Raw genomic sequence first — 18017 nt, forward strand, 5'->3', positions numbered from 1 at the left:
CTCCTGTGTTATGCAAGATCTAAAGACCTCTTCCCTGCTTTTGCATGATTGGAACTAGACTTAACACTTAGGCCGGTGTTCATAGTTGCAGTTAAATCTCGACTTTATTTCAGATTCCGGCACAAATAACTCCTACTTAATAGCATTATACTTCATAAAGTCCAACTCTATGAAGCTGAACTTGTTGTAATTCATAGTCATTTAAGTGCTACTTATGTGATGAAATAAGTTGAACTTCGTCAAGTCAAGGGGACCTTTGACTTATTTCATATGTTAACCTATAAAATGGATGACGATTTTGAGGAAGTTGTAGGAGAAATCAGTGCTCCAAAGTGATACTTGCAAAATGTTTTGGACCCTTTTGAATTCTACATTGAAGTGGATTCAAAAGGAGGTTTCACTTTCATAAAAACACCGTTTTGGAGGTCGTACTCCCAAAGGTAGAATCAGTTCTGGCGAAAAGAAACCAACGAGGCTGATCCTCCAGTACTGCAGCTTCTTTTTTTGCCTGCAATTTTACCATTATATGGGCATTACTTATTTTTTTCTACAGAGTGTATTGAGGAATTGAATTCTTCAGCAGTACTTAACCAAGCATCTTCCTTTTGCTTAGAAGATACTACGTCCATCTTTTTATTCTCTATGATTTGAGAATGTTTCAATAAAATATCCTTAAAAACCTCGTTTTCAATGGAAGTAAAATGCTTGCGTCTGCTTTTCATATCCATTTAAGAGAAAGTTACTACAATTTCAGCCGCAGAGGAGGTTATAACAGGAACAGGTAAAAGGACAAATAAATAAATAAACTTGGAATGAGGAGCGTAGCTTAGATCTAGTTGGCCGTATCTGAAGAATGACTCACATATTCAGCTGTTGCGATGATGGCTTTACTATTTCTCATCCTATAAAGTTCGACTTAATAGTGCGGAGCATCTACATCCAAGTAATGCTTTATCAAGTCTAACTTAACAAAGTAGAACTTGACCAGCAACTATGAATATGACAAACGTTTTAAGACGACTTCACGAATAAGTACAACTTTGTTAAGTCATTCTTATTAGACAAATAAGTCGCCGACTGTGAATACCGACCGTGGTCACTTTGTCTCTGACACTATCAACACCCTTTGACCATTGAAGGTTCCATTGTTAGGAAATACTAGCAAACCATGAACTCAGTTTACAATGGTAAGCTTTATTCAATAAAACATTAATGTTCTTAGGTTTGTGTATGCAGATTTTTAAAATATTGTTTATTTAAGTTTACATAAGATAGCTTAATCCAAACTGCAGACTACATTTGACTGATGTTGAGCAAGTATTGTCCCACTGTACTTTACTTTGAAGAAAATTTTGTTTCTAGCATTTGTTGTTCTTTTTCCTTTCTAATTGAATTTAAATGCAGTGATAATTGGACATCCTGAAATATTGTGCATATGTGAAAATAAAGTTTAACATAAAAAAAAAAAAAAAAGACAACAGAAACACTAAATAAATTGTGTGTCATTGTTATTTTAGCGTAAGAAGACAGTCAGCCCAAAACCAAAAGGAGAACCAACTCCAGGTGATATTGTGAGGTCTGGAGCAGCTGCACTCTTTGGTGCTATGAGCACAGAATGGTTTGGTTCAGGATAGACTTATCAGGTATTTTTCTTTGCATATGTTTCAATGTTACGTTTGTCACATTCATTGTTGGACGTCCTAAAATGTTGTGCATATGTGAGAGTAAATCAGTTTCAGATATCTCAGTTGCTGGTTTTACATAGACTAGGATACAGTATAACTAGAGGAAGGTTTTATTCAGTGTAAAACAAATATGCAAAGATATTCTAATTGATGGCCAAATTTGCATCTACAAAATTCCTTACAATTTTAAATTATGATACTCTCTGAAGTATTTCCATTTAACCTTTTAATACAAGGAATGAAACCACTTTTTATTTAAAATCTAAAGGCCTAGAAAGACCTTAAATATACTGTATACATCTGTCTACATGTTATATATGTGTATTTTTGTGTATATTATCTAACATATTTAGTGCAAAGTTATGCTATTATCAAATAAATTTAAACCCAGAAATTGGTCAATAGAAGATGCCAATGGTAGTAAAATCTAAGATTTTGAGAATATATTAAATAGATGGAAGAAATACTGTGAGGATCTCTACAAGAGAGAAGCATTACAACCAAACATGATCTTCTGGTATGGTTTTGAAATAGAACTAGACATCCTACCTAAAGAGACAAAATGGGCAATTGCATCATTAAAACTGGGTAAGGCACTTAGCCCAGATGGTGTAGTAGCTGAGCTCCTAAAAGGGACAGGTGACATTGGTGTACAGAACATCGGCACTGGCATTTGGCCAGCTGACTGTGTTGGATTCATTTTTGACCCTCTGCACAAGTATTGTTCCACAGCCAATTGTGACAGTTACAGAACCTTAGGTCTCATTTCACATGCAAGTAAGATCCTGCTATATATACTTAAGGAGAGGCTTCAGTCTTTCCTTACTTCAGAGATCCCCCATTGAACAAGCTGGATTTGTCCGAGGTAAAGGCACAAGAGAGCAGATATTAAACATCCATCAGTTGATTGAAAAAAAGCAGAGAATTTAAACATCTCATCATCTGCTTTTTAGACTGCAAGTAGGCCTTTGACTGTGTTCAGTGGGAGACAATGTGGCAAGTTTTTTTGGAAATGGGTGTCTCTGTTTATCTGGTTTGGATGATAAGGAATTTGTACGAAGCCAACTCAGCTTTGGATAAAATAAATGGCAAACTGTCTGGGAATTTCAAGATCCAGAAAGGTGTCCAGCAGGGCTGTATACTTTCACCCGTGCTCTTCCATATCTAAGGCGAGTACATAATGAGAGCTATATTTGAGGAATGGGATGGCAGGTTTCCTGTTCGTGGTAAGAAAATATCCAACCTCTGTTATGCAAATGCAGTTCTTCTTGGCGACTATCACGTATTCCTTCACCCTCCACTATGTAATTTTCAGGAAGGAATTAGTCATCAACTTCTTCAGCTGTATGAATAAAATCAGAACCCTCACTTCCATTGTTCATCAAAATTTTGAACATGTTCTCACTATCTAGGACTACTTCAGCACAGTAGTTGATTACCAAACAAGCAGTAGACATTCTTGTACAAAAATTAAGTTTACAACACTTCCCATGAGAATATGAATAAGCACAAACTTCAATAACATAGCCAATAGATGGTAGATACTGTACTGTATGTTTTTAAATTGTTGCTCAAAGACAGAGAAAAGCAACGATAAGGCACTCAGAAGTTCAACATTCAATAGATTGATTAATTCTTTTTCCAGGTTGAATCGTGTTGTTGTTTTCTGTACATTCTGTACAGTTTACCGACGTTTCGAATACATTGCAGTGTTCTTTGCCAAGGCGACTGAAATACCCCTACTCGATCCGAGTTAATCAGTCTCTCAGGCAGCAGTAACACTACGAGAGTGGTTCCTGACCTTGGCCTTGTATATCCTACCCTTTCTGACTGACGTAAGCCCCCTGGCTGTTCGTGAGAATTCTGGAATGTATGTGTCGCAGCCAGGTAGTGGGACTTGCCCACGCTGTTATGTAATTAGAGGTTCGTCCTGCATGTTTAGGTTGAGGTCTGTATCTCTTAATCTATGTATGACCGGGCGAGTTGGCCGTGCGCGTAGAGGCGCGTGGCTGTGAGCTTGCATCTGGGAGATAGTAGGTTCGAATCCCACTATCGGCAGCCCTGAAGATGGTTTTCCGTGGTTTCCCATTTTCACACCAGGCAAATGCTGGGGCTGTACCTTAATTAAGGCCACGGCCGCTTCCTTCCAACTCCTAGGCTTTTCCTATCCCATCGTCACCATAAGACCTATCTGTGTCGGTGTGACGTAAAACCCCTAGCAAAAAAAAAAAAAATCTATGTATGATAGGCATCGAAGAATTGCTGATTTTATATCCTTCTTCTAAATTCATATGCTTCGGGTGTTTCTTGATTTCGATAGCCTCATGGATTTTCCTTCTTAGATTCCAAGGGATAGCTGCTAGGATCTTGATCTTGTCAAATTATATTCCGTGTCTTGACAAAGAATACTGCAGTGTATTCAAAACTTAACAAACTGTACAGAATGTACAGAAAACAACAACACGATTCAACTGGGAAAAAGAATTAAATAATTCTACACGCTGTGGAAGCTTCACTTCTAAAATGCAATAGATTGTGTTGTAATCACAGAGCCACTTACCCACAAGATGCAATGTATGACCCTCACTAGGTTAAAGAGAACTCGACAGTGTACCCATTTGTTACTCAGTGATCTGCAATGTGTTTCAAGTCTTGAATAACTCACAGGGTAACAGTAGCTATAGTCGTCCCCGTGTAAGGACGTACCCTAAGGGTGCAACCTTACCCTTTCTCCCCTGTAATATTAAAGTATTGATTTATAGTAACTTTTCTTGCTGTTGGGGTCTTTTTCAGTGTCGGTAACCATACAGTTTAGGGACCCTACTTGCCGATACGACGTCTTACATTTACCGTTAATCTGGCACGTTGGCAACGTTCAATCACTGTTCTAGCGTGAATTGCGTGTTGCCACCGCATTGGTATTAAAGTCACTAATGATACATTTGCGAGAATATTTAAAGAATATTTTCTTTTTCTGTGGGATTGTAAATCTATTTGGCTAATACCAGGTAAGTAGAATTGTGGCATGTTCGGATAATGCATTTAATAACATAGTTTGTGTGAAATGATGAGCACAACATTTTATTAATTACGTTCCTATTTCGTCCCATACTTATACGAACAGAATTCGATTGGGATGTCTAAGAAGGAATAAGGAAGAAAAATCTGCAAGAACTCCTCCGAAAAGGAAAGCAAGGTTACGTCCTTTACAAACATCAGGTCAAGAAATGCTTGTACATTGCTACGAGCAATTGAAACACGAACTACGACGAAGAAGGTATCAGTCGCAGTGATACGAAGCTAATGGCAAGAGTTTCATTATTAACTGGGGTAAGTGTTCGTTTTTATCTTGTTTCTATGATAAGTTTCTGACATAATGACAATCAGTTCAAATGGAGCAGTATTTCATTCTGAACCTAACCTAACCTAATCATGTAGGCCTATACCATGTCTTGTGTCGACTTCGATACGGTTTGTAGACTTAACCTTTGTGTATTCCTGTTGACGTACGGTGTATGTGTATGTAATATATTTCTGTGTGTGTATTCTTACAGGGTAGTGGTGAATATATATGTTATATTTTATTTAAAAATCTTAGAATAATTTATCTTCATCAGGTGTCTTTGGTTTCAAATGTGCATTTCTCTTTCAGGGTCGCCCACATACTCCTGGAATAAACCACACAAATCTGGACATGATGTTCAAGGAGTAATTCGTCGACCTGTGTCTTAGGGAGGAAGACTGGTTATTGTTCATGCTGGAAAGAAAGATGGCTTTATACCTGGTATGTTCTTACTTTATTTTACTTCATTTTATTATAGTGAGGTGATCTCTCTTTTCATAGTTATGAGGGTATTTAGGGTTTGTAGTACGGATGTAAAGGGGGAGGGCACGTAAGTCTCTGATAAAACCCCAACTTGAGTACAGTTCCTGTGTATGAGACCCTCACTAGGATTACTTGATTTGAGAACTGGAAAAGTTCAAAAGAAAGAAGCACGATTTGTTGTGGGTGATTTCTGACAAAAGAGTAGCGTTACGAAAATTTTGTCGAGTTTGGGCTGGGAAGACTTGGGTGAAAGGAGACGAGTGGCTGGACTAAGTGGTGTGTTCCGAGCTGTCGGTAGAGAGGTGGTGTGGAATGACATTGGTAGACGAATACGTTTCAGTGGTATTTTAAAAGTAGGTAAGATCATAGTACAATTATAAAGTTGAGGATGAAAAGTGGGGCAAATATTTGTTTTTGTTTTTTTTAAGAAGGGAGTTAGGGATTGGAGTAATTTACCAAGGGAGATGTTCAATAAATTTCCAAATTCTTTGCAATTATTGAAGAAAATACTAGGCCTATCCCTGAAACTACATCTTCCACCTGGGCGACTGATCTAAGTGCAAGTCAGTGGTGCCCGATTGATTGAAATTGACTGGCACGAGATCGGTAGTGGCATTATAACTTACCGTTCATTGGGTTCTGTACGTGGTTTTTGATTTTGACTTCTCCACTGTCAAGGGATCTCTTGGTTATTAAAAAGACTTGCAGGTATTCACTTTAGGCCAATGATTAACCTTAGAGAGGTACTTCAATCAAAACTTCCCCAGTGTATTTTCATATAATATTACTGGATATTTTTATCAGTAAATTACTTGTATTGCAGGCCTATTTATTATGTTTATTCTGCATTCGACAATCTCCACCTGAATCGGTGCTTGATACCTGACTGTTGAACACCTTCCAAGCTTCTTATTTCTTACTGCCTGATATAGGTTCAGTGTTCGCAGCAATTACATTTGTTCTAAGGTATTGAAATGGGTGTTTATACTTATATCTTTAATGCAAGTGATCGTGGACTTCTAATCCAGATATAGGCCTACTAATGGAAATACATTCATGAGAGATGTTAGGATAAAGTAGTGTAAGTAGTAATTCATTGACTTCATCATCAGGTGACTTTGCTACACAGTAGTTGGTTTCACTTAAAATCAGACATCTTTTTGTATCATTCAACAGAAATCACATTTTTTATCAATTAATAGGCCTATCCTTGAAGAGGATCTCATATTTTTAGGGAATACTTTTTTTTAGAAGAAATAACTTCAAACTAAAACTTAAAATTCTTACAGGTGCTGATTTGATGCTACAAACTTGAAGAGAAATCAAGATTATGCTACAAAAGATGAGCTGCAAAGGTTGTGTAATATGAATCAAAGTCACTTAAAGAGGTACAGAAGCACCTAAACATAAGTTTAGATAATATTGTTTACATTCATGTTGTTGACTTTCATGTATGCATAATAATATTTCTCTGTTTCTTTAAAACCAGGTACATTGTTGACGAGATGCTGCACAGTGAAGGCCATACTGTCCTACGATTTCCTCCATACCACTCATTTTTCAATGCCATCGAATTTGCATGGTCTGTGGCAAAACAGTATTATAACAAAACAGTGGCTTCAAGACCTGGTCATGGATTGGACAGAGCTACAGCTGTGTGGAAAGAATCTCTTGATCAGGTAGGCCAAGTGGAAATGTTATTTATTGGATATAGGCAAGTGGAGTTTATAATATACTTGTCAAGTTGTGATACTTCAATATATTCTACAGGTGACAGCAGAGATGTGGAGAAATGAAGTGAAACACACTGAGAAGAAGATTGTCGAGTCGGCCAACTAACTGGGTCATCTTTGAAAATGTCTTTTTCTATCGGCAGAGGCTTTTTTTAAATCGTCATATTTTGTATAGGCTACGCGAGATGGACAGTAGCCCACTGGTTTTCTGATTAAACATAATTTATTTAAGCTATTGCATCAGTCTACTTACATACTCACTGTCCACGTATACCGGTAACCTGGTGATTTGATTATTGAAGCATTGTGCAATGATGCGACATACAAACTGAGACAATTTCGAGTGGTCATGAGCATAACTCATAGTCATAGGGTAGGCTAAATAATAATGTTATTGGCTTTATGTCCCACTAACAACTTTTATGGTTTTTTTGAGATGTCAACGTGCTGGAATTTAGTCCTGCAGGAGCTCTTATGTGCCAGTAAATCTACTGACACGAGGCTGAGCACCTTCAAATGCCATCGCACTGAGCTCGGCCCTGCCAAGTTGGGTTCAGAAGGCCAGCGTCTCATCCGTCTGAGCCATTCAGACAGGCGTGGAGGCTAGAGAGCTGAGTTTAAGTAATTGTCGAACGTCAACTAGTTATAAAAATACTGATTGATTAAACTAATACGGTAATTAGAATAACCTAATTGCCTACCTACTTACAAGCTAGGTACTTTGGAATTATGTTCTGACTATCTTTTTAACACTGCAAATAAATCCATCTATTATTTAAAACTCCCTGTAAGAAGAGGACAGTGAATGCGAGTGGGTATTATTTTCAAATGAGCTGAGCTCGAGAGTCCATTGTAGCATATGATTTTTCCAGTGTACCATGACTCTGTATGTATTGCTTCAGAGGAAGTTTGGCTTCCCGCCAATGTCCAGTGTACCGATAATGAGCCGTGTGTGTGTGTTGTGTCTCACTGATCCGTGACTATGCACGATTCTTTCAGTGTGCCATGATTCACTGTGTCTCGCTGCAACGGAAGCTCGGCTCCCCGCCAGTGTCCATTATGCCGATAAGGAGCCGTGTGTGTCATGTGGCTCACTGAGCCGTGATTGTGCATGATTTGTGTGCCGTGAGCTTGCCGTTCCTGTGAATCGATTCACTCGGACACTTGAATGAATCGATACACTGCTTCGAATCATGCACTCAGTAGCCAACATTAGTACAGGTACATAGTACATTACCATTAAGACAGATAGCATTGCAAAGTAATTCGTCTTTACCATAATAATAATAATAATAATAATAATAATAATAATAATAATAATAATAATAATCGTATGGCCTCAGTTACCGTGTGTAGACATTTCAAGTTGACGCCATCTGGCTGTCTGCTCGTCAATTGTGACGTTCCGTTTTATTCTAGGCCCACTAGATGGCAGACCGAGTATACCGAAACTCTCTTGGGCGTCTCTGGCTGAGATTTAATTAATTTTGTCAGGTAAACACCAAATGTGTCGCCAGAGATCTTTTACATGCCGATATCGTACGGCATGGAGTGTCGAATGGACTTTTTTCCGCCCTTCAAAAATCCGACTACCTCTGCCGGGTTTGAACCCGTTATCTTGGGATCCGGAGGCCGTCACTCTACCACTGATCCACAGAGGCAGCTGTCTTTACCATGAAATACATCGTCAACATAGATTAGTGAGGTTGGACATCCCGCCCGTCATCATTCATGAGTCGCTGTTGAACATACTGTACTTGTCAAAACTAGTAAGTTTCTATTTTACACAATAATAGTGAAATGTTGATGAAGACGACATACACCCAGCCCCCGTGCCAGAGATATTAACCAACGGTGGTTCAAATTCGTGACCCTGTCGGGAATCGAACCCGCATCCTGTGACCAAAAGCCAGCACGCTAATCATTTAGCCATGGGGCCGGACAGTAATAGTGAAAAACCACGTTCACTGCAGCTATTGTTGACTGGATATTTCTTCTCTTTAAAGAACAGTGAGTACCACGAATTAATATCCTGTTTTGTTGATTCCTGTAAACTTTGTATGTACCGGTACGGTGTTGGTTCGCCAGTTCCTAGCGTATCTACTGAATGAAAACTTTGTAGATCAATGGATTCAGTTTTATGTTTATTGCCTTCAGTCATCACGGCAGTGCTTTCAATGACAACAGTCGCTCGAGTACAATTCCTGTCGAACCTAACCTAACCCTGTGACAATCAGTGGTTTTCGGTGGATCACAACCTAACCGGTCATTATAATTTGTTTTCGGTGGATCACAACCAAACCTGTCCCTATCAGTGGTTTTCGGAAGAATACTGTGGTTTTGTCACAAGCCAATACAGACTCTTGAATCAATGTGTGAAAATGGGAAAGTGCAGAAAACCCTCTTCAGGAATGCCAATCTCAAAGTCCATAGTCTTTTTAGCGTTGTCACACAGCTGAAATGTCACTTTAGAGGTAATTGTAAAAAGTCTTGTATATAGGCTCTACAGATACATAGTACATTACCAATTCCATCTCGATAGCTGTGAGACGCACACTGCATAGCGGTTTCGCTCTATGGATAAATCATATTATAGTGAAAAAAATTTGTTTAAAAAAATCTGACATGAAGGTCCAGAAGGAAAATACTTTCATTGGAATTCTTATTTATGTGTTCACCACCTTAGTAGGTTTAAATAAACCTTATAAATGCTTCGTAAGGCCCATTCTCGAATATGGATCTGCATGCTGGGATGCGTACAGGATGGGTTTAATAAATTCCCTAGAGAAAGTTCAAAGAAGAGCGATGCGTTTCGTAACTGGGAATAGGAGGAATACCATTAACTGGGAAAGTCTTGAATCTAGAAGAACTAGAGCTCGCCTGTGTGGTCTTTATAAGAGCTATACGGAAAGGGCTGCTTGGAGTTGTATTAGGAATAATTTGGAACCTCCCTCATACTTATCGAGAAATTATCATAAGCATAAAAACCAGCATGCGGATGTGGGCAAGTTTTCCTTCGTCAACAGGATCGTAAGGGATTGGAATAAATTACCTGCAGCAGTCTTTGATAGATTCCCTTCTGGTATCAAGTCATTTAAGAAGACCATTAGTGTTTGTGTAAAGTGAAAAGTAAAAGTTGTAAATTATGGGCACTGAATTTGTGATTTTCTGCTTGGATTCGATTGTGAAACTGGGAGGTTTTTACTTGTGGTATTCTCTTTCCAGGAAATTGCTTGCTGTACTCATGTTTTTGTAATTGTTGTTGTTCTTGGTTAATTAACAATGTTTTTAACTTTATTTTTTATCACTTGTAACGTTAAGCTAGTAGTAAGCTCAATCTATAGTTTTGTAAGCCATAGTGGAAATAATTAAATTGTGTGTGAAACTGTACATGATGCTGGATTTAAAACGACTAGTAGTATTTCTTGTAATATTTTTTATGGAATTCCTTTTTGTACCGATACTTGAGTTGTTGTAGTTGTTGGGTAGTAGGTTTTAACTTTATCATCACTTGTAGTGTTAAGCTAGTAGCAAGTTCAGTCTGTAGTATTGTAATTTGTAGTGTTAAGTACTGGAAATACTTAAGTTGTGTGCGAATATGTATATAATGACACTGGATTTAGAAAGTTAAATTACTAGTATTTCTTGCTTGTTGTAATGTTGTTGTTGTAGGGTAATTACGGTTTAACTTCACTTTATTATCACTTATAATGGTAAGCTAGTAGTAAGGTCAACCTATAATATTGTAAGCCATATTGTTAAGCACTATAAATACTTAAGTTGTGTGAGAATTTGTATATGATGTTGCTCGATTTAGAATATTAAACTAGCAGTAATGCTTGCAATATTTTCCTTCCATATATCTGCTTTTTGTACTCTTGTTCTTTGCTTGTTTGTTTGTTTTTTTGTTTGTTGTTGTTGGGTAATTATGTTAACTTTACTTTATTATTACATTACTGTAAGTGACCGTTGCCACCGGGATATTTCCCATTTGCAATTTAATAATAATAATAATGAGTGACAGGGGTTTAACGTAATTTGGAAGGAATGTTTTGCGTATGATAAACGAGTACCAGGTTAACTACTGGGGGGCAAGGGCGGCATGCGTAGAGCTAACCACTCCACTCCACCAAGTGCCAACGTTATGGATAGTGGAAGCCTTCACCTTCCACCCTTCCAATGGCTTTCATGGTTTGTACGGAGATGACTTTGCTTTTTGCTTTTTAAATATTAGTATTCATGTTTATTCATACCCCTGCTTTGTAATTCAGTGACCATGGAATGGCTCTAAATGTTGTAAATTATATTTACTTGTATTTATTTCCTTTTTCCATATTGCACATGTTTGTTGTTATTATTATTATTACTGCTACATATCGCTTAACATGTAAATAAACTAATATTTAATACAGTAAATAATGTTTATCTCTTTGGATTCATTTTTTCGTTGCATATTCTTTTTGCTATGACAACATTACTTCTTTATGATATAAATAAATATAAAATAAAACTATTTCTTCCCAAACATATTTGTTATACGTGCACCAATCAGAGAACCAACTAGGGAAGTACCTTTTACTAAGGTGCATAATGTTTTTGCATACATGTATAATTGAAGAACTGAAGATCCATATACAGGTAAGTGGGTCGCCCATGTGGTAGGCCTATTACGCGTCATAGGAAACTGAGTGAACTGGCTGTGCAGTTTGATCACATTGCTGTGAGCTTGGTATCAGGAGATGGTGATGAATTTGAACCCCGCACTCGGCAGGTCTGAAGTTTTTTTTTCGCCCGTCATTTTCATTTCAGGCTAGTGCTGTGTCTGTACGCTTATGTACATTTTAAACGTTTGAAATCTTAGCCCTCTTTCCTATCCCATTCTTGCCTCACAACCTGTCTTCATGTGATTTAAGGCAATGTATATGTAAAAATCTGGTAATGTTGTTTGACTCATAGTGCTCCTGTACATTGGTTTCTGTAATGTTGTAAGCTTGAGATACACCAACTTGTAAGCTGAAAATATTTTTCAAATGCCAAATGCCAAATTGCCGTAAAAGTACTTAGTGGGATGTAAAGCTGTTAGCATTATTATTAAAAGGAAGGACAGATATGTCTTATGTGGTAAGTCCTTGAACTTGCAGAAATCGCAATGAATTATACAATCTATATTCCCTCCCCCCTTCCTTTTTTTTTTTTTTGCTTTACGTCGCTCCGACACAGCTAGGTCTTATGGCGACGACCCCCCTTCCTTTAAGAATGCAGTTATAGTAATGCGTACATCAGAATAAAGGCAGGATTTTTTAAATTAATTTAAGCAAGTGAAGGAGAGAATGTATGACTAGCTCAGGTTGGCGGATTCGAGTTAGGCGGTATTTGAAAGTGCTCAAATGCGCCAGCCTCATGTCTAGATCTACCGGTACATAAAGAACTCTTGCGGGACGAAATACTGGCACCTCGGCGTATATGAAAACGATAGAAGTAGATAGTAGAAGTAATATTCAATTCTGCAGTGAGCTTGAAAGCTGACCTAATTTCCGTTCACGTAGCTTGGCACATTAGTGTTCTTATATGGTGGGTTCGAGTCCGGCGGTATTTGAAAGTGCTCAAATACGCCAGTGTCATGTCTAGATCTACCGGTACATGAAATAACTTGCGGGACGAAATTTTTTGGCAGTAGAACTTACTACATTATTATTTTCAAATCCGCAGTGAACTTGAAAGCTGACCTAATTTCCGTTCACGGAGCTTGGCACATTAGTATTCCTATATGTTTCCTGGTAAGCTTGAAGATATAACCAGCCTGCAGGCTGAAAATATGCCCAGTAATCTCTCTCCTTACTGGTTACCGGTATTGAAGAGAGAAGGAAATGTTCGCGCAAAAGAAAGGGAAGTCATTGGATGTCTGGAACTTTCGAAAATCACACTGCAAAGATTTATTAAATAAATTGTATCGTTTAACACGCCCCTCTTTTCAAGAATATGGTTAGTACGCCTACTGTATATCAAAATAAAGACAGATACATGTAACATTAATTTGAGTGAGAAAGTGTGTTTATTTCCTTAATTCCTCATTGAGCGTGGAAACCGACTTAATTATGAATATCTTGATTTATTTCATCTTAACTTTTAGCATTTACTAGGGTAGGGACACATTCATTATCGGTGTTTACATTGAGGTTAGTTTGTTATGGTTATGTCTGGTGATTTTAATATGTAACCAGGCAGGTTGGCAGCAGTGATCAGCCATTACAAAAAAGAGAAAAGAAGAGCATCGGGCGGCGATATTTACTTTCTGGGGTATTTCCTTACGCGGCGATTACTATACATACAGAGTGATCATATTTTGTGTTCATCGTACATGTTTTGTCTGGCCACTGTATTTCGGTCCATACAGATGGATAGCCAGTATTTATGCAATTGACTTTACCTGCAGCAAACACTGTAATTGTCCCATTATACTCTTTCTGGATAATACTGAACATTTCAGGAGAATGAAGAAGTATCCAAGGCATTATCAGAGTCGCGATAACTTTCTTTCCAGACTGGCACGTTTTCTTTCAAATTAGAATCCAAGTTTCCTGTGTTATGAAATTTATTGAAAATAGCCAGCTAATTTACATTTTGTCTTTTCATTTTCCAGTAGAACTGATTATCTTTGCTTGTCAAGTTTCACTCTGAACCACTTGCGTTGTGAAAACTGCAATTATCGGACTGAATCTTTCAATCTTACTGTTATTGTTAAGCTCCTGTCAGCTGTAGTCACTAAAAATGAAATGCATTTCTTTTTGTATTGTTGCTGCAGTTAGTAAAAAGTGACGTTCGAATAAGTGACTATTTTTGAGTCTACCACAAGGAAGCCTGCAAAAGTTCATGTAACAGATGAGGCACAAATCACGTTTTCATTAATTTGGCCGACCATACAACACTCCGGTCCATCGAACTCCTGCTCTCTGACAGAGCCTGTCACAGCATGTTGTTTTCCCCAGAACAGTTCACTTTCAGTTTGAGCGACTTGCCATTTCCCTGACATACTGTTTCAGTGAACCAGTACTTACTAAACCAAAGAACTCAACTCACATGCTGCACTGAATTACACATAGTACTACACAGTCTGATTTAAATAGCATCGCTCCTCAGTATGGGTCTTTAAACAGACCAGCAGAAAATTCTAGAAAAGGTATTGTGCACTTTCTACTTCCAGATCATTCTGGGTCCTCGCCATTGTTAGCCGCTTTCATAATTTTTAAAGGGACCAGACCAACTTCCCCATCGTATGCCTCAACTAGGGCTATTGATGAGCCAGTTGCTGACCCTCACCCATATTATTTCAGTTTTGCTTCCATGTACATTCTTTTAGGTAGGCACAGAACAAATTAAAGTTAAATTAAATTTAAATAAGACACAGTTAAAAACTTATGGTCATTTTATCAGGCATGCATGCCCAGTTATGGCTTCAAGTGATGCAGCTGATTTGAAGTTCAGACACTGGTTTGTAGTACAAGGAATTACGAACACCACTTCTTGAAAGATAATTTTGTTATGTTGATATCTTTCATAACAGAATATCATACTAAAACTATTTCAGTGCCAATGGCCTATGTCTGTGCGAACATACCTCCTAGACATACACATTCTTATGTGACTTCTTTCACTGATTACTAAAACTTCTATTGTAATAAAATAAGCCTCATAGACTTCAGTTCTTTCTGTAAGTGAAAATTTCTTGTAATGTGATGAGATGTAATTATATGAAAATCCTCCTGATCACCACTCCTTATTATTCAAAATGAGTAATCTAAATATTCCCAATTTCTGTATTTAAAAATGACTGAGAGGTAGGCCTACTTGTATTTGATTAAATTTTTGTCATCAGCTAGAATTTTGATGCTACTTGTGGTTTATTGTTTAAAATGTTCAAAAATAGTTGTGAGTAGTGTTCATATTTAGTAATTTTAAATTTTTTGTGATGATTTTTTTTCTAGGTTTCACAAAATAATGTAAAAATCATCTGGGATCTATCACCCTTCGGTAGAGTATTAACATAATGTGATGTGTGTGATGTACAGCTACGGTTTCTTCTTTTCAATTACTCTCTGTTAAACAGTGTGTGTAAAAATGATCTGTACTGTAGACCTATATATATATTTTGTAAAAAAAAACAAACAAAAAAAACAAATATTTATAATTATTACTTGTTTAATAAAATGTCTTGTTATTTACTTACAGTACTTATTTCTTTAGTTTAGTTTATAATAGCCCATATTTAACACCACAGATAAGATAAAATTAAACAAAAAATCCAGGACACTAACATCCACTTCACACTCGTAAGAAAGAAACAACACACATATTTGCAACACCAGAAAGGGTACAAAGATTGGAACATACGAAAGAGTACTGGGAGGACCACAAGGCATGAACAGTTCCTTTGGAGAAATTTTGGCAATGGACTGACTAAAGTAATCCTATATGGTCATAGAAGAAGAAGTAGAAGAATAATAATGGAGCAACGTTTCCGTATAACTTTGTCACTTTCCCCGAACAGTTCCTCTTAGAGAGGCACTAGTTACGTCTGCTGATACTGCTGAGATGGTATTGGACACTTTCCGGGAGAATCCTCACAGGAATACCTGGGTAGTAGCACAACAGGCAAAACATCAGCCAGTCATCTGTTGCACGGATCTTGCATGCCAGTTTGTTTCGTCCATATCACCTGTATCTACATCAAGACCTCCACGTACGAGATTTCAAATCTCATGTTGATTTCTGTGTGTGGATACTGACACAAGTGGCAAATGATCACGTGTTGTTATCGCACATTTTATATTCAGACGAGTCACAATTTCATAATAATGGCTCTGTGAATCGTCATAACATGCACAACCAGAGTGTTGAAAATCCCCACTGGGTAAGACAGGCAGAATTTGAGCCACGATGGGGAGTAAATGTCTGATGTGGGTTATCACCTAAATGGACCATATTTCTTTTAGGATTATTTGCAGTAGCCTGGTACCTACAGTTTCTTCAACATTGCTACAAGAGGATGTGCCCCTGGTTGAGCATGTAACCATGTGGTATCAATGCAACAGAGCTCCCTCTCACATGTCAGCAGAGGTTCACAACCACCTGAATGCTACATCGATGGATAGGAAGAGGAGGACCTGTGATCTGGCCTGCTAGACTGCCTGATTTGACTCCACTGGACTTCTTAAGGAGCTATTCGAAGGATGTAGTGTTCGTTCAACAGCCAAAAGATCCTGAAACATTATTACGGAAGCCTGTGAATCCATAATATGTACAACGATACAGAGAGTCCAATGTTAGTTCAGTGGCGTGCTGAAATGTACTTTACTGCAGAAGGCCATCTATTTGAACACTTACTGCACTAACAGGCTGTTGCTCAGTCAAGCGGATTCAAACCCCCAACCATTCTGTTCTTGTCCACCCCTACGTATAAAATATCCACATAAGCAGTCCTTCCTGATGACATAGAACAGTGCCTAAATACCGTATTTATGTGAATAACCCCTTGTATGTTTAGTCATCAGCCCGAAGGCTGGTTGGATCCTCAACAGTTCTGCCATGAGCTGTCATAGATGGCCTAGGCATCCCTGAAGAGGCGTACTAGGGAAATGAGGAGTGAGGTAGTTTTCCGTTGCTTTCCTCACCGAGCCAGAAGTTGCTATCACATATCAGTCTGCCAAGCCCACTGAAATGCATGCACCAACCGACCCTATGAGCAACAGTTTCACACCAGTCATAGCAGGGACTGGCTGCGTAAGGAATGGCATTACTAGCATCGCTCATACCTCAGTCACTTTCATATTGTCAAAGCCAAAGATAAGACAGAGACAGATCAATGAAAGTAACAAAATTGCTCTAGCACATACCAGAAGACTTAGTGCAGTGTAAACACTAGGTCCCGCCAGCAAAAAAAAAAAAAAAAAAAAAAAAAAAAAAAAAAAAAAAAAAAAAAATTGAGGCACGAAATTGGAGTGCGGATTTTATTTGTGTCAAGGTTGCCAACATGCTCCTGGCTCACCTAGTTTTTGATGCTGGGTGTACAGTTGTGCTTCGTGTAACTGCAAATTGAATAAAACTGTCCCCATCTGTCATATTTAAATGGAAAACTATTCAGACTTTTAATTATAAACTGCCTTTACATTTTTAAAAAATAGTATTTTACAGAAAATATTAAATTCAAAATTTCTACGCGTCACGATAGAACGCATCTTCCGGAACGTTCAGGGGTAGCTTTCCGCACTTCTCTCACTTCGGTCTGTCTATAGTGTGTTTCATAGTTGCTAAGTTCGAGTGAAATCGTATATTCTTTGGTATTCGGTGTTTTAAGGAACGTCACATCATCGTGTAGCAGGCAGTGTGCGGAGAAGCAGAATCCGCGAAGACTGGTGATGCTGATAGTAGGCCAAAAAAGCAAGGCTCATAATTATAATAAATTCGTACGTACCGAACAATACTGTCAATTCCGATGAAACTACATTTATTTTTTATCTATTTTTTTACTGCTGAGCGCAGACAGACTTATGCTTTTAAAGGACATGGGGTCACTGTACTGTATTACAATGCAGACGGAAGCGAAAGCCTTTTTTCTTTCATTGCGTGAGGTTATGTTTGTCAGCGAGTTATCCAAGTGCATTATTTGAATAATGTAAACCGAGCTCGATAGCTGCAGTCACATAAGTGCGGCCAGTATCCAGTAATCGGGAGATAGTGGGTTCGAACCCCACTGTCGGCAGCCCTGAGATGGTTTTC

The 18017-nt window shown here is 38.0% G+C and overlaps 1 protein-coding gene across 2 annotated transcripts in view; it reads left to right on the plus strand.

Moving 5' to 3' along the window:
- Cog1 (conserved oligomeric Golgi complex subunit 1) overlaps positions 1-15472 on the plus strand; it is a 159041-nt gene extending 143569 nt beyond the window's left edge. The window contains exons 16-17 of one of the 2 annotated variants that reach the window (XM_067143163.2): positions 1518-1643; positions 15227-15472. In XM_067143163.2, the coding sequence (XP_066999264.2) occupies positions 1518-1634 (117 nt within the window). In that variant the 3' untranslated portion in view covers positions 1635-1643; positions 15227-15472. Of the gene's footprint in view, positions 1-1517; positions 1646-15226 lie in introns of those variants that run through there. The other variant, XM_067143164.2, reaches the window with a different exon arrangement.
- The last annotated feature ends 2545 nt before the right edge of the window (positions 15473-18017 follow it).

The sequence above is a fragment of the Anabrus simplex genome, chromosome 3, assembly GCF_040414725.1.
Source record: "Anabrus simplex isolate iqAnaSimp1 chromosome 3, ASM4041472v1, whole genome shotgun sequence".
Lineage (NCBI taxonomy): Eukaryota > Metazoa > Arthropoda > Insecta > Orthoptera > Tettigoniidae > Anabrus > Anabrus simplex.